The 19,132-nt window shown below is 41.5% G+C and overlaps 1 protein-coding gene across 4 annotated transcripts in view; it reads left to right on the top strand.

Annotated features, from left to right (window-relative positions):
• Positions 1-19,132, top strand: part of LOC121669622 (transmembrane protein 263-like) — a 207,788-nt gene that overhangs the window by 162,557 nt on the left and 26,099 nt on the right. The window contains exon 2 of one of the 4 annotated variants that reach the window (XM_042038811.1): positions 9,265-9,343. The exons of the other annotated variants lie outside the window; for them this stretch is intronic. Coding sequence (XP_041894745.1) covers positions 9,280-9,343 — 64 coding nt within the window. The 5' untranslated portion in view covers positions 9,265-9,279. The remainder of the gene's footprint in view (positions 1-9,264; positions 9,344-19,132) is intronic. 4 annotated transcript variants of the gene reach the window in all.

Raw genomic sequence — 19,132 nt, 5'->3', positions numbered from 1 at the left:
GTCTCTCTGGGTGATTGAAAATGGAGCTTTGTTGACAGCCGATAGACCAATTGTTTATTTTAAGAAAGTGGAACAGAATACATTGTTGCGTTACAGAGCAAAGTCATCTAGCAGAAGTAATGAAGGCAATTCTGAAATAGCATCGTTTTCTTAACTTTGGGGGGGGGGGTTGTTTGTTTGTTTTGGTTTTGGGGTTGTTTTTTTGTTCATTTTCATAATAGCTGGAAGTCTTTATTAGGACTGTGCTGAAGGTTGGAATCTTTTGTTCATGTCCTCATGTCTTGTAAGCACTGTACAGCACAAAAGACAAGTGAGCCTTGAAGTAACAGGTCCTTACAGGTCCAATGACTTCTTTTGCACAAGCACATACTCTATTGCACAACTCTATTTCCGTATATCAAAGAGGCTCTTGGGGCTAAAAATCCTTTTTCTCCTAGTCAGAGCTCAATTAAGTCCTGTCTGTAGATTATGATTACTAAGATCTGAGATGGGAACAAGGGTTTTAAGAATTGCAGGGGTTCTGTCTCGATTATAAAGTGGATGTAAACTGTTGGTATAAGGAGAATACAGAGCAGAATTGGATGCCTCAATATTTGGAAAAGACACAAATAGGAAGTCAGGTGCAACACTGAAGATGTCCAGAATTTACACAATTAGTGTGGTGAGGATATATGAACATGAGAAAAGAGGAAGCAGTACAAAATTAAACTCTTCAGCAGTTCAGTCTGGAAAGTCTTCTGGCATGATTCAGTGACTGGTAATTAATAAGCAAGGAAGATCCAGCGAAAGAAAGGAAATATGAAAAAATAAGAAAACCACCAACCCAACAAAAAGCAACAGCAAACAACAGTGAATGAGTTCAATAAATTGTGAAAATTATATGGCCACGCAGAAGAGCATGGTGACAGACCCAGATGCCTGGGATGAGGATTCTCCATCTAGAGTCAGAAATCTCGGCTGTAACCAATAACTGAGTGTGAAGATGATTAGAACACGGATGATTAGAACCACAATTAGAACATGGTCACAGCGGTCTCAGCTATTCTGAGTATGGCTTTATGCAGCATCTGGAGTTCACAAAAACAGTCTGTGAACAAACACAAAAGCATCTGCAGATTCATGTGGAGGTTGTGTCTGTGCTGAGCAGGAGTGTTTGTGGTCTGTGTGCTGGGTGTCTACAGATAGGTCTGTGAGGTGCTGTGGGTGATCAGAATGTTGTTGTTTTAGCCTGACTCTGCTAAGGTGCCCCATAAAACCACTGGTGCCAGCCCAACTTTGATGTTTACAAGAATGAGCAGAGGCCAGTTACCTAAGTTGTAGCCACAAATAGGAAAGAGAGGGATGTCAGACTCATCAGGGAAACTGGGGGAACGTTGTTTCCATTCTGAAGAATTCCCATTAGTCAGGTATGAGGTAAGCTTCTCTTCTGGCCATTATCATGTTCGTGCCCTCAGTACCTTACTCCTGAAGATTTTCATGCCAGCGCTGTGAAGTTAAATAGTTCTGCTTTGTAACAGTTCTGCTTTGTAACTGTGAACATCAAAACAGGCTAAAATGCACAGGGTGCTTCTCCTGCCAAAGGGCAGTCTTCAACTCCTGCAGGAGTTGAAGACTGAGTTGATCTTTGGTCCTCCATGTGGCGCTGGTGAGACTGCCAAGGATGAGGCAGCCCATTAGTATCTGCAGGACTTCGATTTTTGTTGTGGAGAGTTTTGCCTGACTGGGAACTGGTGTGAATAAATCCAGCTCGAGCTAAAGCAATGAAGTTTTATATCTTCCTTCTGATTCTTGAGCCATTCAGTTTCCCTTTTACGAATCATTTCAAATAAAGAATGTCTGAAGTTGTGAATGTACCGTGAGCCAGAGGGACCCAAGCAGCAGCAGTGAGACAGTCATGCTACTGTGAACAGGGGGAATAGAAAGTGTGGTTTCTCACTATCCCCCAGTTTTTTCTAGCCTGCCACTTTCTTTCCCCTGTGTACAGTATCTGCCGTCTGTGTGAGTGTAATTTAGTGCTAATTAAGAAGTGAGTGGGAGCCATAAGCTCATTTCATTTAGAACCTGGAAATGGCCTCCTGGGAGCTCAGAGAGGGTACCGTCTGCTTTCTCACCACAAAAGCTTCTCCACCTCACTGCCGTAATTCTAACCACCGAGCTCCAGATCTCAAAATTCAATGCCAGCTCAGATTTACGGAGCATTAAGCAACTGAATTAAATCCTCAGCATTCACTCGGCGTCAGCCTGACTGAGTAAAGGATTTCACGGGCTGGGGTGCTCTACAAGGCCATAATTTATAACGTTATGCAGAAGCCGCTCCTCTGAGTTTTATTTTGGCTTGCCGCAATTTTTTTTTATTAAGGCCCCAGTAGTATTTGTTGTTTTTCTGTTTGCTTTGATGTGGGAGTTTTAGATTAAATCTAAATAAATAAATTAGGTTTAAAATTAAATTAGGTTTCATTTGCATGAGTTGGGGAGTGAAGTGCATCTTTCTTTTACCATATAAAACATAACAGACCCATTACCCATCACAGAGCCCTCACTTGCTCCTGAAGAAAAAATGACATTTCCTTCTGCGTAGAAAATACTTAAAAATCCCAAGAATAGATTTATAGGAATATTTTAACCTTTTCTTTGATCCTTGAAATGTCATTGTTCTGTAGGCTACATTGCAAAACGTGACCTTTTATAGGAACCGTGGGATGGATTTGATCTTTGGAAGACGTTTTAGAGATAATGCACTACAGGGTGCAAAAAACGTTCACTCATGAAAAGAGAGCTGGAAATGGTTTTGTCTGCAGATATTTGTTTGTGGTGTACCTGGAGGACAAAAGTGTTGTTTATGATGAGGCTGATACTTCAGGGACAACAATGAAGAAAATAAGATAACACAGCCTCTTCTTTTGGTTTAATGTGCAACAGTTTTATTTTCATTACATTTAAAAGAAAAAATTAAGTAGCAGAAGTTGTTCACATGGGGGATGCTTGCAAATTAATGTGTCTGAAATGTAACAATTTTTTATGAGCACTTGATCTTTGCTTTTCAGAGTGCACTCTGACTTCCTGACTGGGAAAACACAAAGATGAGCAGTTCTGGGAGGAAAAGAACTGAGCCCTTGCTTCAGATTTGTGTCTGCCCTGATAGTATTCTCTTTCATGGTGCTGCAGCCCAGCTCTCTTGAGCCCATTCTCTAGTTAACTTGCAGCCAGCATTGTCCATGCCATTCACAGTATCAGTTCCCCGGCGAGAGATCTTGGCATGAAAAGATGTGTTTCAGCATTTTCACGATGTCTGCAAGAAGCTTGTGAGTGAATGCAGATGTGAGTCCATGGAATCACACGGTGTGGGTGATGTCTCTGCTTCTCTAGTAACTCTTCCAAACCAGATCATTCTGAAACATGTCACAGCTATTAGGACCAAATATTGTCAGGTTGTACCTAATTCCATAGTTCTTGCATGTGCAGAATTTTCACTGAAACCTATTGTTGTTGGCAATATGAATTGGATTTTCCCCAGAATATGAGAGATGTTGTTTCTGTCCCAGTAGAGCTTGCAGTCCAAGCAAAGGGAAAATCTATCCAGTGAGAATGCAGTAAGAAAGTGCGTGAGAGAACAAAGATCACAGGTTGGCACCCTGGTTATTGTTTATCCAAGTTTAGGATGAAATAGGAGGCAAAAGCACCAAACGAATTCTGAGGCCATACCAATATTAAAAGAGTTCCTGGCACTGGCTCTTTGGGCTGCTGAACTGCCTGACCCCTAGAGCGAGACTGTGCTGGACCCCAGTTACTTCGGAGCTTGGGATGGAGATTTAGTCAAGAATTCACAAACACCTTTAGAAGTCAAAGTGCAGAAGACTGAAGGGTAGGAAAGAGATACTGGCCTTGAGGAGATGAAGTTCTAGATGGCAACAACCCCATCTTGCAGAGACTGAGAACCATGATGTGGCACAGAAGTCCTAGGGGCCTTTCAGGGAGGCCATGGAGACCTGAACAACGTTGTCGTCAGAGACACTGGGCCTGAAAGGATTTCATACATACCTAATGTGCCGGAAAAAAAATTAGTGTCTGGGAGTCACTGGCCTTTTTCAGTGTGACATGACTATTGGGAAGTGATGGCTGGTGACATTTTGAATGTAGGAAGTGAAATGAGAAAACCAAAGATAGCTCAATGGCAAGTTGCATCAGGAAAGTAATGCACGTGTATATTAAGTAACAGTATAGTCTCCTCACATTGCTCAAATAATTGAGTTGTTACTCTGATGCTTCACACAGATGACTTTTTACGGGGCTGTCCCTTGGGCAAGCAGGGTTCTGCATGGAACACCTGTCTGGTCTGTGTATGATGTTTGGTCTCTGTGTGCTGCCAAAGACAAGTTGAAAATTGCAAGTGCAATGGTATATGAATTTTTCTCTGATTCTGTGATAGTACTGGTGAAACACTTAAGTGTAACATAGTCAACCCCAAAATGCTTCGAACAGCTGAGAAAAACTTTCAGATGAACATGGGATATTTCACTTGTATTGTAGGAAAAAGGTGATGATGTGTAAACTCCCTGTTGTCAAGTGAGTTGTCAGCAATATTAATGTGATGTGTACCATATCTGGCTGCATTGTGCACCCTGTTAGAGGTCATGAGATTATCAGAAAATCATTATAGCATGAATATGTTTTATGCTTGGTGATTTGTACGACACTGTGAGATCAAAAAGAGGATTTTGTTGTCTAGGGAAGCAACTTAATCTGTGATAATCCAAGCATGTAGTAAATCATAAGAAATGGCTGCATCTAAAAGGTCTCTTCCAGCAACCAAAAGTGAGCTTGCCCACAGATGCATTTAGGGTTGTTACCTTTGCCTTCCTCCTGTGTGTCACTTAACTATGGCTGCAGGATAGTGTACTTACCTGTATTAAAGAGTGGGTAAGGGATAAGAAAGGCAGTATCAATGCCTTTGATATCATCAGATGTCCTTGCCCTAAGAAAAAAACAATTCTAGACATTTAGTGAGACTGTACTTCTAAGTCATGATTTGAATGCATGAGACACCATATTGCATTGTGGATTCAAGCCCTCTGTGCCAGTGCTTAGGAAGCATCTCCATCTTAGTTCTCTGAAATAATACTCAGTAGTGAAGTGATGCTGGGTTTGTCCTCTATGCCTTGATGCAAGAGGAAGCACTGGACAGAATCCAGAGCAGAAATTCAGAATTAACTTTCAAGTAGATATTAATGCACTTTGTTATTTTTCCTCATTTCCCCAGAAGACTGCACAAAATAGACACTTCCCAAGATTCAAGGAGGCAATGAAAGTGTATGGCAGAGCTCCTTCAGAATTACTGCACCTGTTTTTCTTCTCAATTGCATAATCCAAATAATTGCCTTTGTTCTGTAATCCCGTGAAATTGATTCATCCTATTCTGAAATCTCTTTGCAGTTGGCACTCCCAAGGTGATCTGTGATACTAGGCATGCCATTCCACAGGCCATGGTGAATCTGCCTGGGTCAGTGGTCAGGCTTGCCTTCAGAGTGAGATGTTTTTGAGACTTTTAAGTGTTATTGTGTGTTTTCCACTCCACTGCTAGAGGAGTTTTGGGGTGAATATTCCCCAATATATATCTCTCTAACTTCTAGCAATCAGCATTTTAGGCATTTTCTGAGCCAAATACTCCATCTGAACCATCCTGTCTGATAGTCACTGATAGACCTGTCCTCAGTGAATTTATCTAAGTACATTTGGAGCCATTTATGCTTTTGACCTCCAGAGAAATCCATGGTCTAATTCCACAGTTCAAGTGTGTGTTATCTAAAAAAATCCTTTCTTTCATTTGTTTTAAACCTGCTGCTTGATCATTTTACTGGCTACCTCCTGGTTTGTGTGGTATAAAAAATAATGAATAATCATCCCTTATTTAAATTCTGTACACCATTCATAGTTTTAAAGCTTTTTATCATATTCATCCTCAGTCATATCTTTTCCAAGCTGCAGAGATCTAAACTATTTATTTCATTCTCATCTGGAAGCTGCTTTGTAACTCTCAACCAACAGAATTGCAACATTATTTTATCTAGTTCTATTATGTTCTTTTCAAGGTGGAAAAATCATAATTGTGCGTAGTATTGTAGATGTGTGCTCCGTGTTGATTTATACAGTAGCATATTTAGGACTTCTTAGTTCCTTCTTGGTTATAGTTCATTCATGGGGACTACACCCCTGGTTTAATTTCACAGCAGAAGATACAGAGGGATGTAATTGGAAAGCTGCGGTCTAACACAATCTGGTGGAGTCAGAAAAAGCCACGTTCTCCAGAATTGCACATCTATAGCTCAGATCATGATTTACCATTTTCTTTGCTACGGTTTCCATCCATCACCCTTCATTTCACATTCTAATGCTCTCATTTCTTCAGTGTCATGAATTGCTCATCTAGAAAACTTATTAATGGAAGATGTCAGAAATGTAGGTGGATTCTGTTTCTCTGTTACTTAGAAAAATTGACTCCTGGATGCCTTGCATTTCTGAGCTATTTGTTTTTCACTTTGGATGCTGTATTTTCAAGGAGTTATTGCTTAATAATACCAAGGTGCTCTAGTCATTGCTTAATAATAGCAAGTTGCTTTAAGATAGAAGGCTGAGTGCCTAGAATTTGCTTTATTGTATGAACTTTGTGCAACCCCCATCTCTTCAGCAAAGACCACTTTCCTCCTATTTTAAGAGGTACAAAGCAGGGAGTATGAGAACAATTATATTCCTCCATTATTTTGTGGCATGAGCCACATTGCATGAGCGCACATTCTAATTTAAGAGTGATTTTGTCATTCCCATTGGCATTTGGAGGGTTTCACAGCACTCAAGCTTTGCCAGCCTTCCTACCCACAAAAGGTAATCTTTGAGTTGAATGTTCAAGGAGCATAAGTTTTGAAGAGTGAATTGAATTGTTAAGTTCAGAACGTTATTTGTTTTCATACTGGAAATTGCATCCACATCCTGAACCTTTTCTTTCATCTGTCACTTCCCTCCCCCACCCCAAACTCCACATCCTACTAAACTGTGATAATCTCTTGTGCCACTGTTCTAAACTTAGGAAAACATGATATTGGGGCATGTCTTCTCAAGAAGGCGTTGTTGGGAACCTGCTGTAGAAGCGCAGCAGGAAAGATGTGCTTGGGAAGGGGTGGCTGTGTCATGGGCAGCTCAAGGAATACACAGTTGCATCTGTCTAATAAAACTTCAGCTAACAGAAAGGTGAACTCAGACAACCTTTCCAGAAGAGTAAAAGCACAGTCAAAGGTGCTGTATCTTGGATAATCATTATTATGATTGAGTCTTGTCCTGGAACTCTTGCAGGAAGTTAAGGCCCAGCTCTACTCCTCTTGGAAGCCACAAGTTCCTTTTTCTCTTCAGCATCACCCTTCTGCTGCCAGCGACTCTAAAGATGGACAGTCACAAGACAAATGTCCCACCCCTCTGCAGGGTATAGTTTGAAACCCACCACACTGGCACAGTGCTTGCATATAGAACAACAGGCTGTGGAAAGCATTCACAACTACTTTAAAGCAGATCAAGATTTTTGCAGCCAGCCTCCTGACAGGTTGTGCTTGGAGAAAAGAGGAGGAAAACCAGATGTATCAAATTATGGGCTGAAAGTTTCTTGCATAGGTCTGCTTGAGATTTACTGTTGTCCAGTGCAAAGGCGCATGATGCCAGATCGGGGAACACAACAATGAGTCTGCAGAGTGATTTTGTCCCCAGTGGTGTAATGTCACTTGCAGTGATGAAAGAAAACCTCTCTGGCTGTGTAAAGAGACACCTGAACTTTTTGTCACCTTGAATACTGGGCTTATTCTAGCTTTTCTCCTCTGAGCCTTCATCTCTGCGAAGGGTCCTAGAGCAACATTTTTTCCAGGTGTTTGGGGAAGTGTTTTTCCCCAAGGACCTGTATGTACTGTCATATAGTGTAGCTCTGTGATGCACATGTTAGAATATCTCCTCTGCCTTTACCTCACAAAGCCCAAGTGTGAAACCCTTTTCACTTCCTTTCTTCTTCTTCCCCTCCCCATGCTGACAGCAATGCACAAGTGATGCCTTAGCAATGCATCTGAACTCAAGTCATAGCTGTCTGAAATTTCAGCCCTTATGAGAGACAGCAGACCGTGGAAGCCACAATTTTTTATTGTGCCCTAGGGTTGTTGTGAGTGAATAATCAAAAGAGTATGATTCAGTTGTAGCCATAACATTGTTTTTTCCTCTGGTGCCACAGGCGTGGAAATGCAGAATTGATATGCTCCAGTGCTGGTCACAGGTGCTGCCTGATCCCTTTAATGAAGGAACTGTAATGGTTCTTACTTCTAGTGAATCTAATCCCTAGTACACGACTCCTCTTCTCAGGCTAGGCTTAATTCAAGGACAAGTAGTAATGTAAGGACTTTGCTTGTCTGTCTCACTCAGATACTTCACTCCCCAGTGACCCCGTGCCTTTTTAGATCTTTCCTATCAGAGCACAACCATCTCTGACGCAGACACCAACCAAATGTGTTCAGACAGCCCATGCTGCAGGATTTTTGCTTGTTTCAAAATGAGTGTCACCTGTGCTTCACCAGTGTGGGCCCCGAGACCATAACTGCATAAACAAACTGTGTCAGGGATGAAGAGGTGCCAGACACAGGCACTGATTAAGACAAAGGACTAGGTAGTTCTAGAAACTTGATTTCTTGGTGTAGCTCAGGTTAGCTTTGTCAGATTGTCAGTCTGTATGGCATGATTTATTCATGAGATGTTAATTCTGTGTCTGGCTCATGGACTAACAGCATACTTGCCTAAATTCTTACCCTGATGCCAAACTACCTCCCCTTCCTGTTCCTACTTATAAAATGTGTCATACTTGTGAAATTGCGGAATTAAACCCTTCCTTTCAAGCCAGACGGTAGCTGCAAAAATCCTGAGGAAACGTCTATGGGGAATTTTCTTTCCCCTTCTGGATTTTCTTTATGTGGTTTTCTGTTTCTTCCCTGCTTCTTTCTCCTTTGTAACTTCTGGGAGCAAAACAATACCTCTGTGGACACGTTTCAAACCAGTGAACAGGTTTCATCTCAGGGCTTTGCAGACACAGTTCTGCATTCTTGTCTTCAGACAAGGTTTACACAATAATTGTATGAGCCTCTGCTCTGCATCTCCTGCCATGAATCAGCTTTACTACTGTTCATTATTTCTGTGACTGTCAGGAAGCTAGATGGAAGTTGCCTCTTTAGATCTTCTCATTCTCTCTTTCAGTATTGGACGTGACAAATGAATGAAGATCTCTTCTCCAGAAAGTTTACAGAAGTCCAGAGGAAGAGAGATGCTGTGCAAGGTGATGCATTGCATGATTGCACTGGCTAGAGAGCTCCTTGTTTGCCTGCCTGTAGGTGATGTATTGGGCAGGATTTGCTCATGGCACCCATAGGAACAGGTCTTCATGGAGTGGGAACAGGTGAAATGAAGCAGGAGGTAGAGCAAAGAGAGAGAAAATCTTCAGAGTGACCACTAGAAAAATGATGAAGACAGTAATGGCATTAGCAAGGCTTCACTATATGGGTTTGTTTGTTTATCTAGCTCTTGTTTACCAGCTCTCCATCACTTCCCTGAGCTGACACAACTAGAGAATAATGGCAGGACTTTGCAGACCTTGATGGTCCATGTAACTGATGGGAGAGGTAGAATGTTTGCCTGCTGTCCACTGATTTCCATACGTCACTAAAGAACCTTCATTTTTCCTTCACCTTTCATGTTTCTTGCACTTTCTACTACTCCTTTACAAAGAGATAACCAAGACAAAATCCCATTTTTTGCAGAAGTTTTTCTAAAATTCTCTATGAGTGGATTCATGTTGTAGTGCATTTTTCAGAGTGCTCCCACTCTTTAATGCCCAGTTTTTGTGTTCAGTCTTACATCATTCCTTTCAAAGGCATCCTGAGGAAGAAATCTAATGGCTGACTTCTAAAAGATTGCTCTAAGCTTGGCAGGACCTCAGTTCATGGAGTAGAATAGTACATCAGTGTAACAGAATGTCTGGGCAGTACTTACAGGGCAAGCAATTAAACTGCAACAACAGTGACCCTTGAAATGCAATGTCCCAGCATACAGTAAATTTTTTCGTGTTAAAGGTTATGTTGCTTCCTCAGGAACCGTTTTGGGAGATTTTTCACATCACAGTCTGGATGTAATTGGTGCATGCTGGAGATTTATTCCTCCAACAGGTCAAATAACCAATATATTTCATTGCTAAGCTGAGTGGGGCTTTTATTTTCTCGAATTATATTTCTATCAAACATTTTTTGTCTCTTTCATGGTTCACAGAGGATTTGGATCTTTTGGTGCTTGCAGCCAAGTGGATTTACCCAATGGGTCTGTTCTTACTCCAGCTTCTCCTTTAGTGGCAGCTGTTGCCAACAGAGGAGTAGTTTGTGTGGCCACTAGTGTTTCATTCATGTAGCCATGGCTTTCTGCCCTGCCTCCCTCACCCCCAGATGAAAATGTGAAAATGCATTACAAATCTGCTTAGCAGATGGCTTGTAAACTCTTCCTGTTGCAGCAGTGTGGGGTCCAGTAGCAGTTTCTGTATTTATTGTGCTTTCCGAGAGTTGCAGGGTTCCAGTGTGAATGGTTTATGTTGAACTTGAACTTCGTAGGCTGTGCCTTACCATGGATCAATAGAGAGTAAAGGACTGTATAGAGTCAAAGAGAAAGTACCCTCTAGGAGAACATTAAGGAGGAAAGAGAAAGTGTGCAAAAATCTGAAATTACATCTCATCAGTTTTTGCAGAGAAATCCTGTCTCTGCTCTTCGCTGCATTTGCATTACAATATATTTAATAACACTGTGACAACACTTCTCAAATAATGCATTATAATGGAATATGGTAATTTGTATGCAAGTTTAGAAACATTTGTAGGATTTTAATTTTCTTGTGCTATGTTTCCCTGTTTCCATTGTCATGGGGTGTCTGAATTGGACCTCTTACACACATTCTCAGTAAATCGTTTGCACTAATAATTTTGCAAGTAACCTTATTAGACATGTTCTTTCCTGAAGCTGAGGCAGCTAATGATGAACCTGATTTTACTATTCATACATATGCTGAATGCAGTACTCCTTAGCTGTAATTTAGAGAATAAGGTAAATAAATAGGTATCTAAATTATCTGCAGTCTTGCATTAACCCTTTGTGTGATTCAACTTCCTTCTTCCCCCAGGGAAATAGAGTTTGTCTCTGGTCTGTTAAGGTCAGTCTGCTTATACTATAATTTAAATTACATTCTTTTAACTGCAATTATTCTTCATATATAGTTGGGCTTGGCAACATCTTTTATAATATAAGTATGTTTGGGGAAAGGGATGCGAGGTAATTACTTAATCATTTTCTCATGTAAACCTATATTTTCTAATAATGTTCAATGAGGAAACAGCAAGGGGGAGGCGAGGAGATATTGCAAGAAATCACTGTCTGGATCCTATCCTGTCTGTGGAAGACTTCTAGCTTAAGTGCTCATGGAGAAAATAGGAGAGGCAGATGCAAGTCCATCCTTTCGGGTCAGAGGGCTTTCCGTTCCTTAAGAAACTTCGTTTTCTAACAAGCTAGAGAGTGTTTTGAGGCCGATGCACTTAGTCATGCTTCTTGCAGTCTTGTGAAGGTACTGGTGAGAATGCTGAGTTGGCAGGGAGAGTGCTTTAATTCCACTTCTTGCTCCAATGCATGGTTAATTATTTTTGCATAGAAGAAAATGCTAAAAGAAGTCCATTCCAAAAAACAGGGTAGCCTCAGTATATTGTACTTTACAAGCAGTTTGGAGATAAAAATTTGAATCTTTAGGGCCATTAAGCCTAGTTTTCTTCTATCCTTGGTGAATGCTCTCACCTCTGAGCTGTTACATAAAACTAAATGCACCGCCAGTTTTGTGAATCCAACCATTCATTTTCACAATTTTTTTTCCTTCTAAAAAGCACTATAAAGGGCATGTTATTTTCTGAATAAACCAGAATGTTTCCTGTTGAGGAAGGCAATGGTTTCTGGTTCTGTCTTCTCTGTACTGAAGGTTTTTATACTGAACTTAAATTGAAGCAGATCTTTCTCTTGGTTAATTTTTTTTTTCATAATATGTCTGTTTCAACACACTTGGGGCGGTGTTATTGTTGTTGTTATTACTATTATCATCATCATCATCATTATTAGTATATAGCTTGAGACCAACTCTGGATTATTTTGAATGGGTCTGCAAAGTTTGTTAAGATAACTTAATATTTGCAAACATTTGCAAAATGCCACATTTGCAAAATTTCAGAGAATCAGGATCTCTGTTAGAAAGCCACTCTGGGACCAAAGGTTGAATTCATGGAAAACCACAGGTCAAGTCTAATCCAGCAAAGCACAAAGGCACCTGCTTAATTTTAAGGAATATGCAGTGTCCTGTGGCCTTTTATGAGTCTCATGGTTTTAGGAAGCATTTTTTAGGACTGAGGTAGAGCACTCGGTGCAGGACAAAATCAACTCTTTAATGAGCTTAACAGAAAACCCCACAGGCATACTCAGCATGTGCTTTTTAAACATGTATAATTGGGTCAAATGAAAACTAATTCCCACTGGAGTCCAGCCATGCCCAAGGAACCCTTCCAGGATTATTCTTTGAAATCCTTCAGGCAGAAATATTTCCATGCCAATTTCTACTTCCTTTTGATTGTGGAGCTGCTCAAGAATAGGCTAACAAGAATTCTTCTTCTCTGAGGATTTTTCCTGTTCTCCATACCCCTCCCCTACCATCATTCTCCCTCTTGCTTTCCTCACTGCTTCTCAGCATACTAGAAAAGGTCAGAAGCAATTTGATCAAGCATCCCAAGAAATGAGTGTCTTTGAAGAAAGTGCAGGTCTGTGAAATTTGCATATGAGAGGTTAATCTTTTGAGGAGTTGTTGGGTTGGAAATAGTGCTTTATAATGAAAAATCACCTTTGAACCTTACATCTAACTACTTTAGGTTAAAGAAAAGTAAGTCTTTTCATTGGTAAAAAAAAAGCCTTCCTGCCAAAGGTGTCTTCTCTCTGTTTTGCTGCCTGGGTAATATATTTGGGCTGGTTTTTTCCATCCTTTGATACATACTCTACAGACACCAAATGAATTAACAGTCCCAGAGGGCTGTCAAAATGCAGAAAGTTATAAATTAAAGACAGGCTTAGCCCAAATTGGTGTCTGAATTCGTGAATGAATTGACACATGGCTGTGCTTGTTCTCTGAAGCAAGAGCTGTTGAATCTCTTCAGCTACTGACCTTACTCTCCCTCGCCAGAACTGCCTAGTCTTTTCCTTAGTTGATAGTGCATAACAGATGCTGTATTGCTGTTGAAGTGTACATCATTCTTCTCTGCTGGTAAGAGTTGCAAAGCTGTCTGTTTACTTATTGATACAATCTGAGACTTTAGTGGATCCCTCGCACATGTTAGCATACACTTTCTCCTTGATGTCCCAGTAGGATTTGTCTACTTTGGAGACTGAGCATCTTCACTTTTGCTGTAGCTTATTTAAAAACATGCAGGAAGTCAAGCTGCAAAGCAGCTAGTTAAGTTTGCAAGTGGAGGGGGAAGCTTACACATGCCAGTGCTGTGCATTAAATCTGGAAATGAGCCATTCTGATTTGGCTTACGCATTTCACTGTCAGGTGTTGGCCTTTTCAGTAGTAGCAGGATTCCTCCTCGTAACTGAGATCCAAGGTGAGAAACCCTCCAACACTTAGAGACGGGCTTTAACTCAAAGTGTTTGGTGCATTTCATTTTGATCTTGGCTCTCTGATTTCCACAAGTTCCACTTTACTTTGAGATCTTTGGGTTGTTGAAAGCTGGCACACGATGTGATACTTCTCATAGAAAATTAAGGTGCACTTGCCAGAGGACGATACTAGCCCTCCCTGTTACGGGTCGTTTAATGTGTAGTCTCTGCTAAATGGATCTTCTCTGGGATATTTTTCATTCTTGACAGGGAAGACAGACAATCTGTTGAGAACAAAGGGGAATTATTTCTTGATTTTTGGCAGTGAGGTCTCTCTTCGGTTTAGGACTGCTGAGCAGAACAGCTAGATTTCATCTCTGGATGAACTTCAGTCTCCACACTCCTGTAGGAATACCTGCAGTCAGGGAGTGTTTAACTTCCAGCCAGTGACAGGAGAACACAGCTGATATAATATACTTTCTCTAGCTGTAGCCTCCTCATGTAATATATAGTTGTCACTTTGTCCATGCTGGACTGTGCCAGCAGGGAACTAATAATGCCCAGCAAAGGTAGAAAAATGGTATCTGTTTTATTTTAAACAGAGTAGTTTAGGCTTTCTGGCTTGCCTTCCTTTTTCTTTTTTTGTCTTTATCCCCAGGAGGTTATTTTAGTGCTTCTATAAGGAAAAATAAATGCTCAAGATGGCAGCTGCAGGGGGTGAATTGGTCACCATGCTCCAAGCAACTTGGTAGAGTTGAGTTCTGCCAGACGGGCAGGCTCCTGGTCATGCAGAATGCATTAGAAGAGAGTGGGGCCTCCTGGCTTTGCATAGCCAGGGGCAGGGTCTGGCCCCAAGCACACAAGTAGGCTGCTGGGGAGTGCAGGGCTTGGGATTTCCCCATCAGGCAGCAGCCCTGATGTTTGGTGAATTCGTACGAAGTAGACTGCAGTTTACCCTAATGCACACTGGTGCTTTGGGAGGGCCCAGAGCTTTAGAGTTTTGCTGCTTTTAAGCAAATTAACATAGTCATGGCAGCAAATGACTGTGATTTTTCCTAAAGATGAACAAACTCTGGGTCTAATAGAGGCCTGCTATTTCTCAGGAATTAAAATGCTGCTTCCCTAAATGAGGCCAGGGAGGATGATCAGACGTATAAAGAAGGAAAACATTGCCAGGCAGTATCTGGGACTGGATAATTCACATGAAAATACTCCCTGTGTCAGAATCAAATAGTCTCTGTGATAAGAAAATAATTCTTCCCCAGCTCAGAGGATATTGAGTACCAAGATTTTTACATCCTCTTTGAAACAGCCCTTTGTCCCTATCAGTACTGGTGGTTTATTTTTTTTCCACTGGACAAACATTGATTTTTCTTGCTGCCAAACCCTGCATTTCTAATGGAGCTTGAAATTAACACGATTTTTTTGTAGTTGTTGTTGTTTACCTCCTTGTTTGCACACCAACAACCTAAATGATGTTGGCACAGCTTGAGGAACAGGTTTCTTGAAGTTTTAGTTGAATGCAGCAGGGAAAGCACAACACATCTTTTTCTCCAGGCACTACACAAGTAATGACAGCCACATGGTATTGAGGGGTGGTTTTGTGTATCTGTGACACTGATTGAAAGGCTTCGTGTGCTAGTTTGAAAACAAACCAGTGGGAAATCACAAGTCAGAATTATAATTTAATAGGAAAACGAAAATAAATGCAATAGTACAAGAACACTGACAGAGTCAGGATACAACCTGACACCCTGTTAGTCAGGGTGGTGGTAGCAGTCCAGATGAAGTGGTCCTGTTGAAGCAGTGATCCTGTAGAAAGATCTGGTTTTTTTTCACCTGAAGGTCCAGTGATAGCTCTTGTCCTCTGGGAATCCAGTAGGTAAGGGCTGTTTGTGCTGTTCCAAACCCCAGATTATATCCAGGTGAGAATGCTTGGCTCCCCCCCTGGGCGGAGCAGCTCACAATGGGCTGATGTAATTTTATGAGTCAGGCAGTGGGTCCTCGATTGCCCATCAAACCAGATAGCCTTTCCAGAGGGAGTTATCAGGGATGAGTCATGGTAGGAGATAATGAACACTGCCCCACCTGCTTTAACAGCTTGTGAAGATGATCATAGAATACATGTTTTTGGTTACATCTTACATTGTAACATAGGACACTTGGGAAAGCTTGCATTTTTTTAAGGTATCTGGGATCCAGAGGGCATTCTTTATCATACTCTGCTGGGATGATTTCAGTGTGCTGCACATACAACCTTGAGGTAGCAACTGCTGCAGTATCCTGTAATTCTGCTCCAAGAACCTGTTCCTATGGAGAACCTATTCCCATGTTTTAGAGAAACCTTTTGTGAGGTCTGTGAATTAATCAGAGAAATCTTGATTCAGAGAAAGTGGCAATTAGGCTGAGATGAAGAGTGTTCCTAAAACTGTCCTATGTATCAAAATTCCCTCTCCCTCCCAACCTTATACATTGGGATGCAGAATTGGGGTGGTACCCTTGTATAAAGCCTTAGTCAATACGATAATCTACTCTTGTCTGGCTAATTTTTGCAGTTTCAACTGGCTATAAATTACAGCACATACCTTTTACAGCAATTTGAAAATCTAAATATCTGAGTCTTTTTTTGAAACTTCACAGCTATCCTTCGGTCACAGTACCAGTTTCCCTTAATCCTCTCACTTGGAAGAATCCTTGTAGTTAGAGATAATGGTCTTACAGTATGGCTGAATTTCCTTGCTGTAAGTTTGAATAGATAATAATAGCAACAGATTTCTCCCTTCCTTTGATCTTCACATAACAGATTTTTTTAAATGATGTTTTAAAGCCTATAACTAGAAATTACTAAAGGTAAGATACTCCTAAGATCTTGCACTTGGGACCTTTTGGTAATGTGGGTTATTTGAGAGAGCTTTTTACCCCTCCACAATGAGAAAGGCTGTGACTGAATCCCAGCTCTGCTGTCAGCAGTTTGGATCCATGTGGGCCTAGTCTCATTTTCTTAACCATCTGCCAAGAATAAGATGTGATCTTTGGCAAGAGCTTGTGTTCCCATATATTGAGAGTGGGAGATACACACCACAGAACCATTCTGTATCAAACCTGACTGGCAAAGTGTCCAGAGTATTAGGTCAGCAATTTTCCATCAAATTGCTGTCAGTTATTGTTGATCCAGTGTGAAGGTCATGAATTAAGCAGAAAGGATTTGGGCAGTTCAGGGTCAAGATCTGAGCGGCTCTTATTCAGTGAGTAAGAGCCTCCTATCAAGGTCCTTGTTAGCTATTGCAGCTGGAAATTCTTTTGAAATTATTGTGTCAATGTACTGTTCTACTTAGGAAAATGACTGAGTGGCAGTGTGACACTATACATTTTGTATTTGTTTTCACTCTCTGACTTACAAAATCTGTTCACTTTCCATCTCCAGCAATGATTTTTCTTCCTTCCAGAGGCACAGACTTCACCTGGGATCTGGAAAAATCAATCTATGGCGTTGTTGTCGCCCATGTGGAGCAGACATAGGGCAGGACTCAAGGCACATGTCCTAGAAGTGCAGAGCATCCTCATTGGTGCTGCACTGCAGGCTCCAATCTCCTCCTCCTCTCCCAGTTCTGCAAGACTAGGAGTTGAAAATTTATGCATGTTAGTCAAGTCAGTAGTTCTAAAGCTTAGGAGGGGCAGGGAGCAGAGATGGTGGATAAGATCACCACTTCTCAGCACTGCCTTTTCTTGCTCATTCCCTTCAGTTTTCGCTATGCAAAGCCCCCAGAGGTGAGGTTGTACACCAGGACAGAATCACTATCATGTGGGAGAAAGCCAAGAGATTTGTGCTCTAAGACAGTTGGGAGGAACTCATTTGGGGGTAAGTCAGCAGTCTTCTGTCAGTGAGATAAAGGTGTTAATGAACCAGCAGCTTTGTTCGATCAAGTTTATTGCAAGCCAGGATTAGAAAGTTTCTTTCTAAGGACTTCTGTATCTCTTGGCTGCGATGCTGTGGGGCTTGACTCAGCAGCATTCAGTGGCATTCCCTGCACTGTGTTTTACTTCTGTTCATTTCTGCTCTTAAGATTGAAATGTCGTATTAGATTAAGAGTTCTACACACGTCAACACTATGAAAGGCTTCCCTTTCACTTTAGCAGGAGTGGGGACTGAGGTACTGTGTTGCTGAGGGCGTCTGATGGAGTTTGGCTAATAAGATCTGATTTCATGAGGTTCGCATCCTATTAAGGCAAGAGGGATCAGGCCTGCAAGCATGATAGAAAAGTGCAAACACAATAAAACGGCTCTTATGAATATTAATAGGCCTTGAAACAATACAAGGCGAAAATTGTGATGAGGTGGGGGTTGAGCAACTGCTATCTGGTGTAGCACAACAGCCTCCCTTTCACCTTGCTTCTGCCTGCAGCTTGTCACTCACAAACCCTGACAGATTTGGAGATGGGGCTCAGGAATTTGATAGCTTCCCTGAACCCATTTCAGCTCTGCAGCTTGCAGCCTCTACGTAGGCATGAGTGCAACTAAAGTAGCTGATCCCTATGCCCAATCCCTATGTTATCAATCTTCCCTAGCAGCTCTAACCAAGCCAAGATCTGCTCTTCAGCGGATTGCATTGTTTTTAAAAGTATCTTGGCTTATTCTTTATAATCCCCTTCATGGGTGAGTTACCATCCATGTCAATGATCTCTCTGCATCTCTAACCTCAGTATAAAACATCGGCGGGTAAAGCTCCTATATTTCCCTGCATTTCTTGGACTGGCTCACAGCCATGGCTCTGTCTTCCTCTGCATGGATTGCTTCCTCAGCTGTAGCTCAGGAAATTGCTGGTTGTGTTTTTGCATGATCTGTCCTGTGATGCACCAGCTTTGATGCTCCTCTGCAGTACTTTCACAGAGGAGTCAATTAACGCCTGCCTGTTATCATCCATTGTAGCTCACTTTTCTTGCGTGCCTAGCAAAGAAGTGCCCTCCTTTGTGCATCTTTAGCTTTTGAAATGTAGTGCAGATATGACCCATCCCAGTATCCCACAGCAGAGCTTCTTTTAGCCCCATTTTATGGACTGAGACACAGAAGCAAAGGAAATTAGGATCAACGGACATTTATGATTAAATTTTTTGCTTCTTTGAGTGTGCTCCCGTGAGCGACCCTTCAGCAGCCCCCCTGCCCAGCCACCAGTGCCACTCCCCTTTCTTGATGCAGCACATGGGAGTTGCCATACCTCTGGGCTACAAGAATTCAGGGCATGTACTGGCCCTCCAATTTGTTCCCATTTTATTTTTTTGAATGTTCATCTCTCTACAGAAGTGTCCCAGAAATCCCCAAGACATGTATTATATTTCTTTACACACATTTCTTTATCAATTGAATTATTTAGTAAAGAGGTATGTTCATATTTTATTGATATAATTTGAGGAG

This window comes from Corvus kubaryi, unplaced genomic scaffold (assembly GCF_017639235.1).
Source record: "Corvus kubaryi isolate FWS band 111438036 unplaced genomic scaffold, C.kubaryi_AGA036_p1.0 37392, whole genome shotgun sequence".
Lineage (NCBI taxonomy): Eukaryota > Metazoa > Chordata > Aves > Passeriformes > Corvidae > Corvus > Corvus kubaryi.
This window is presented reverse-complemented; position numbering and strand designations above follow the sequence as displayed.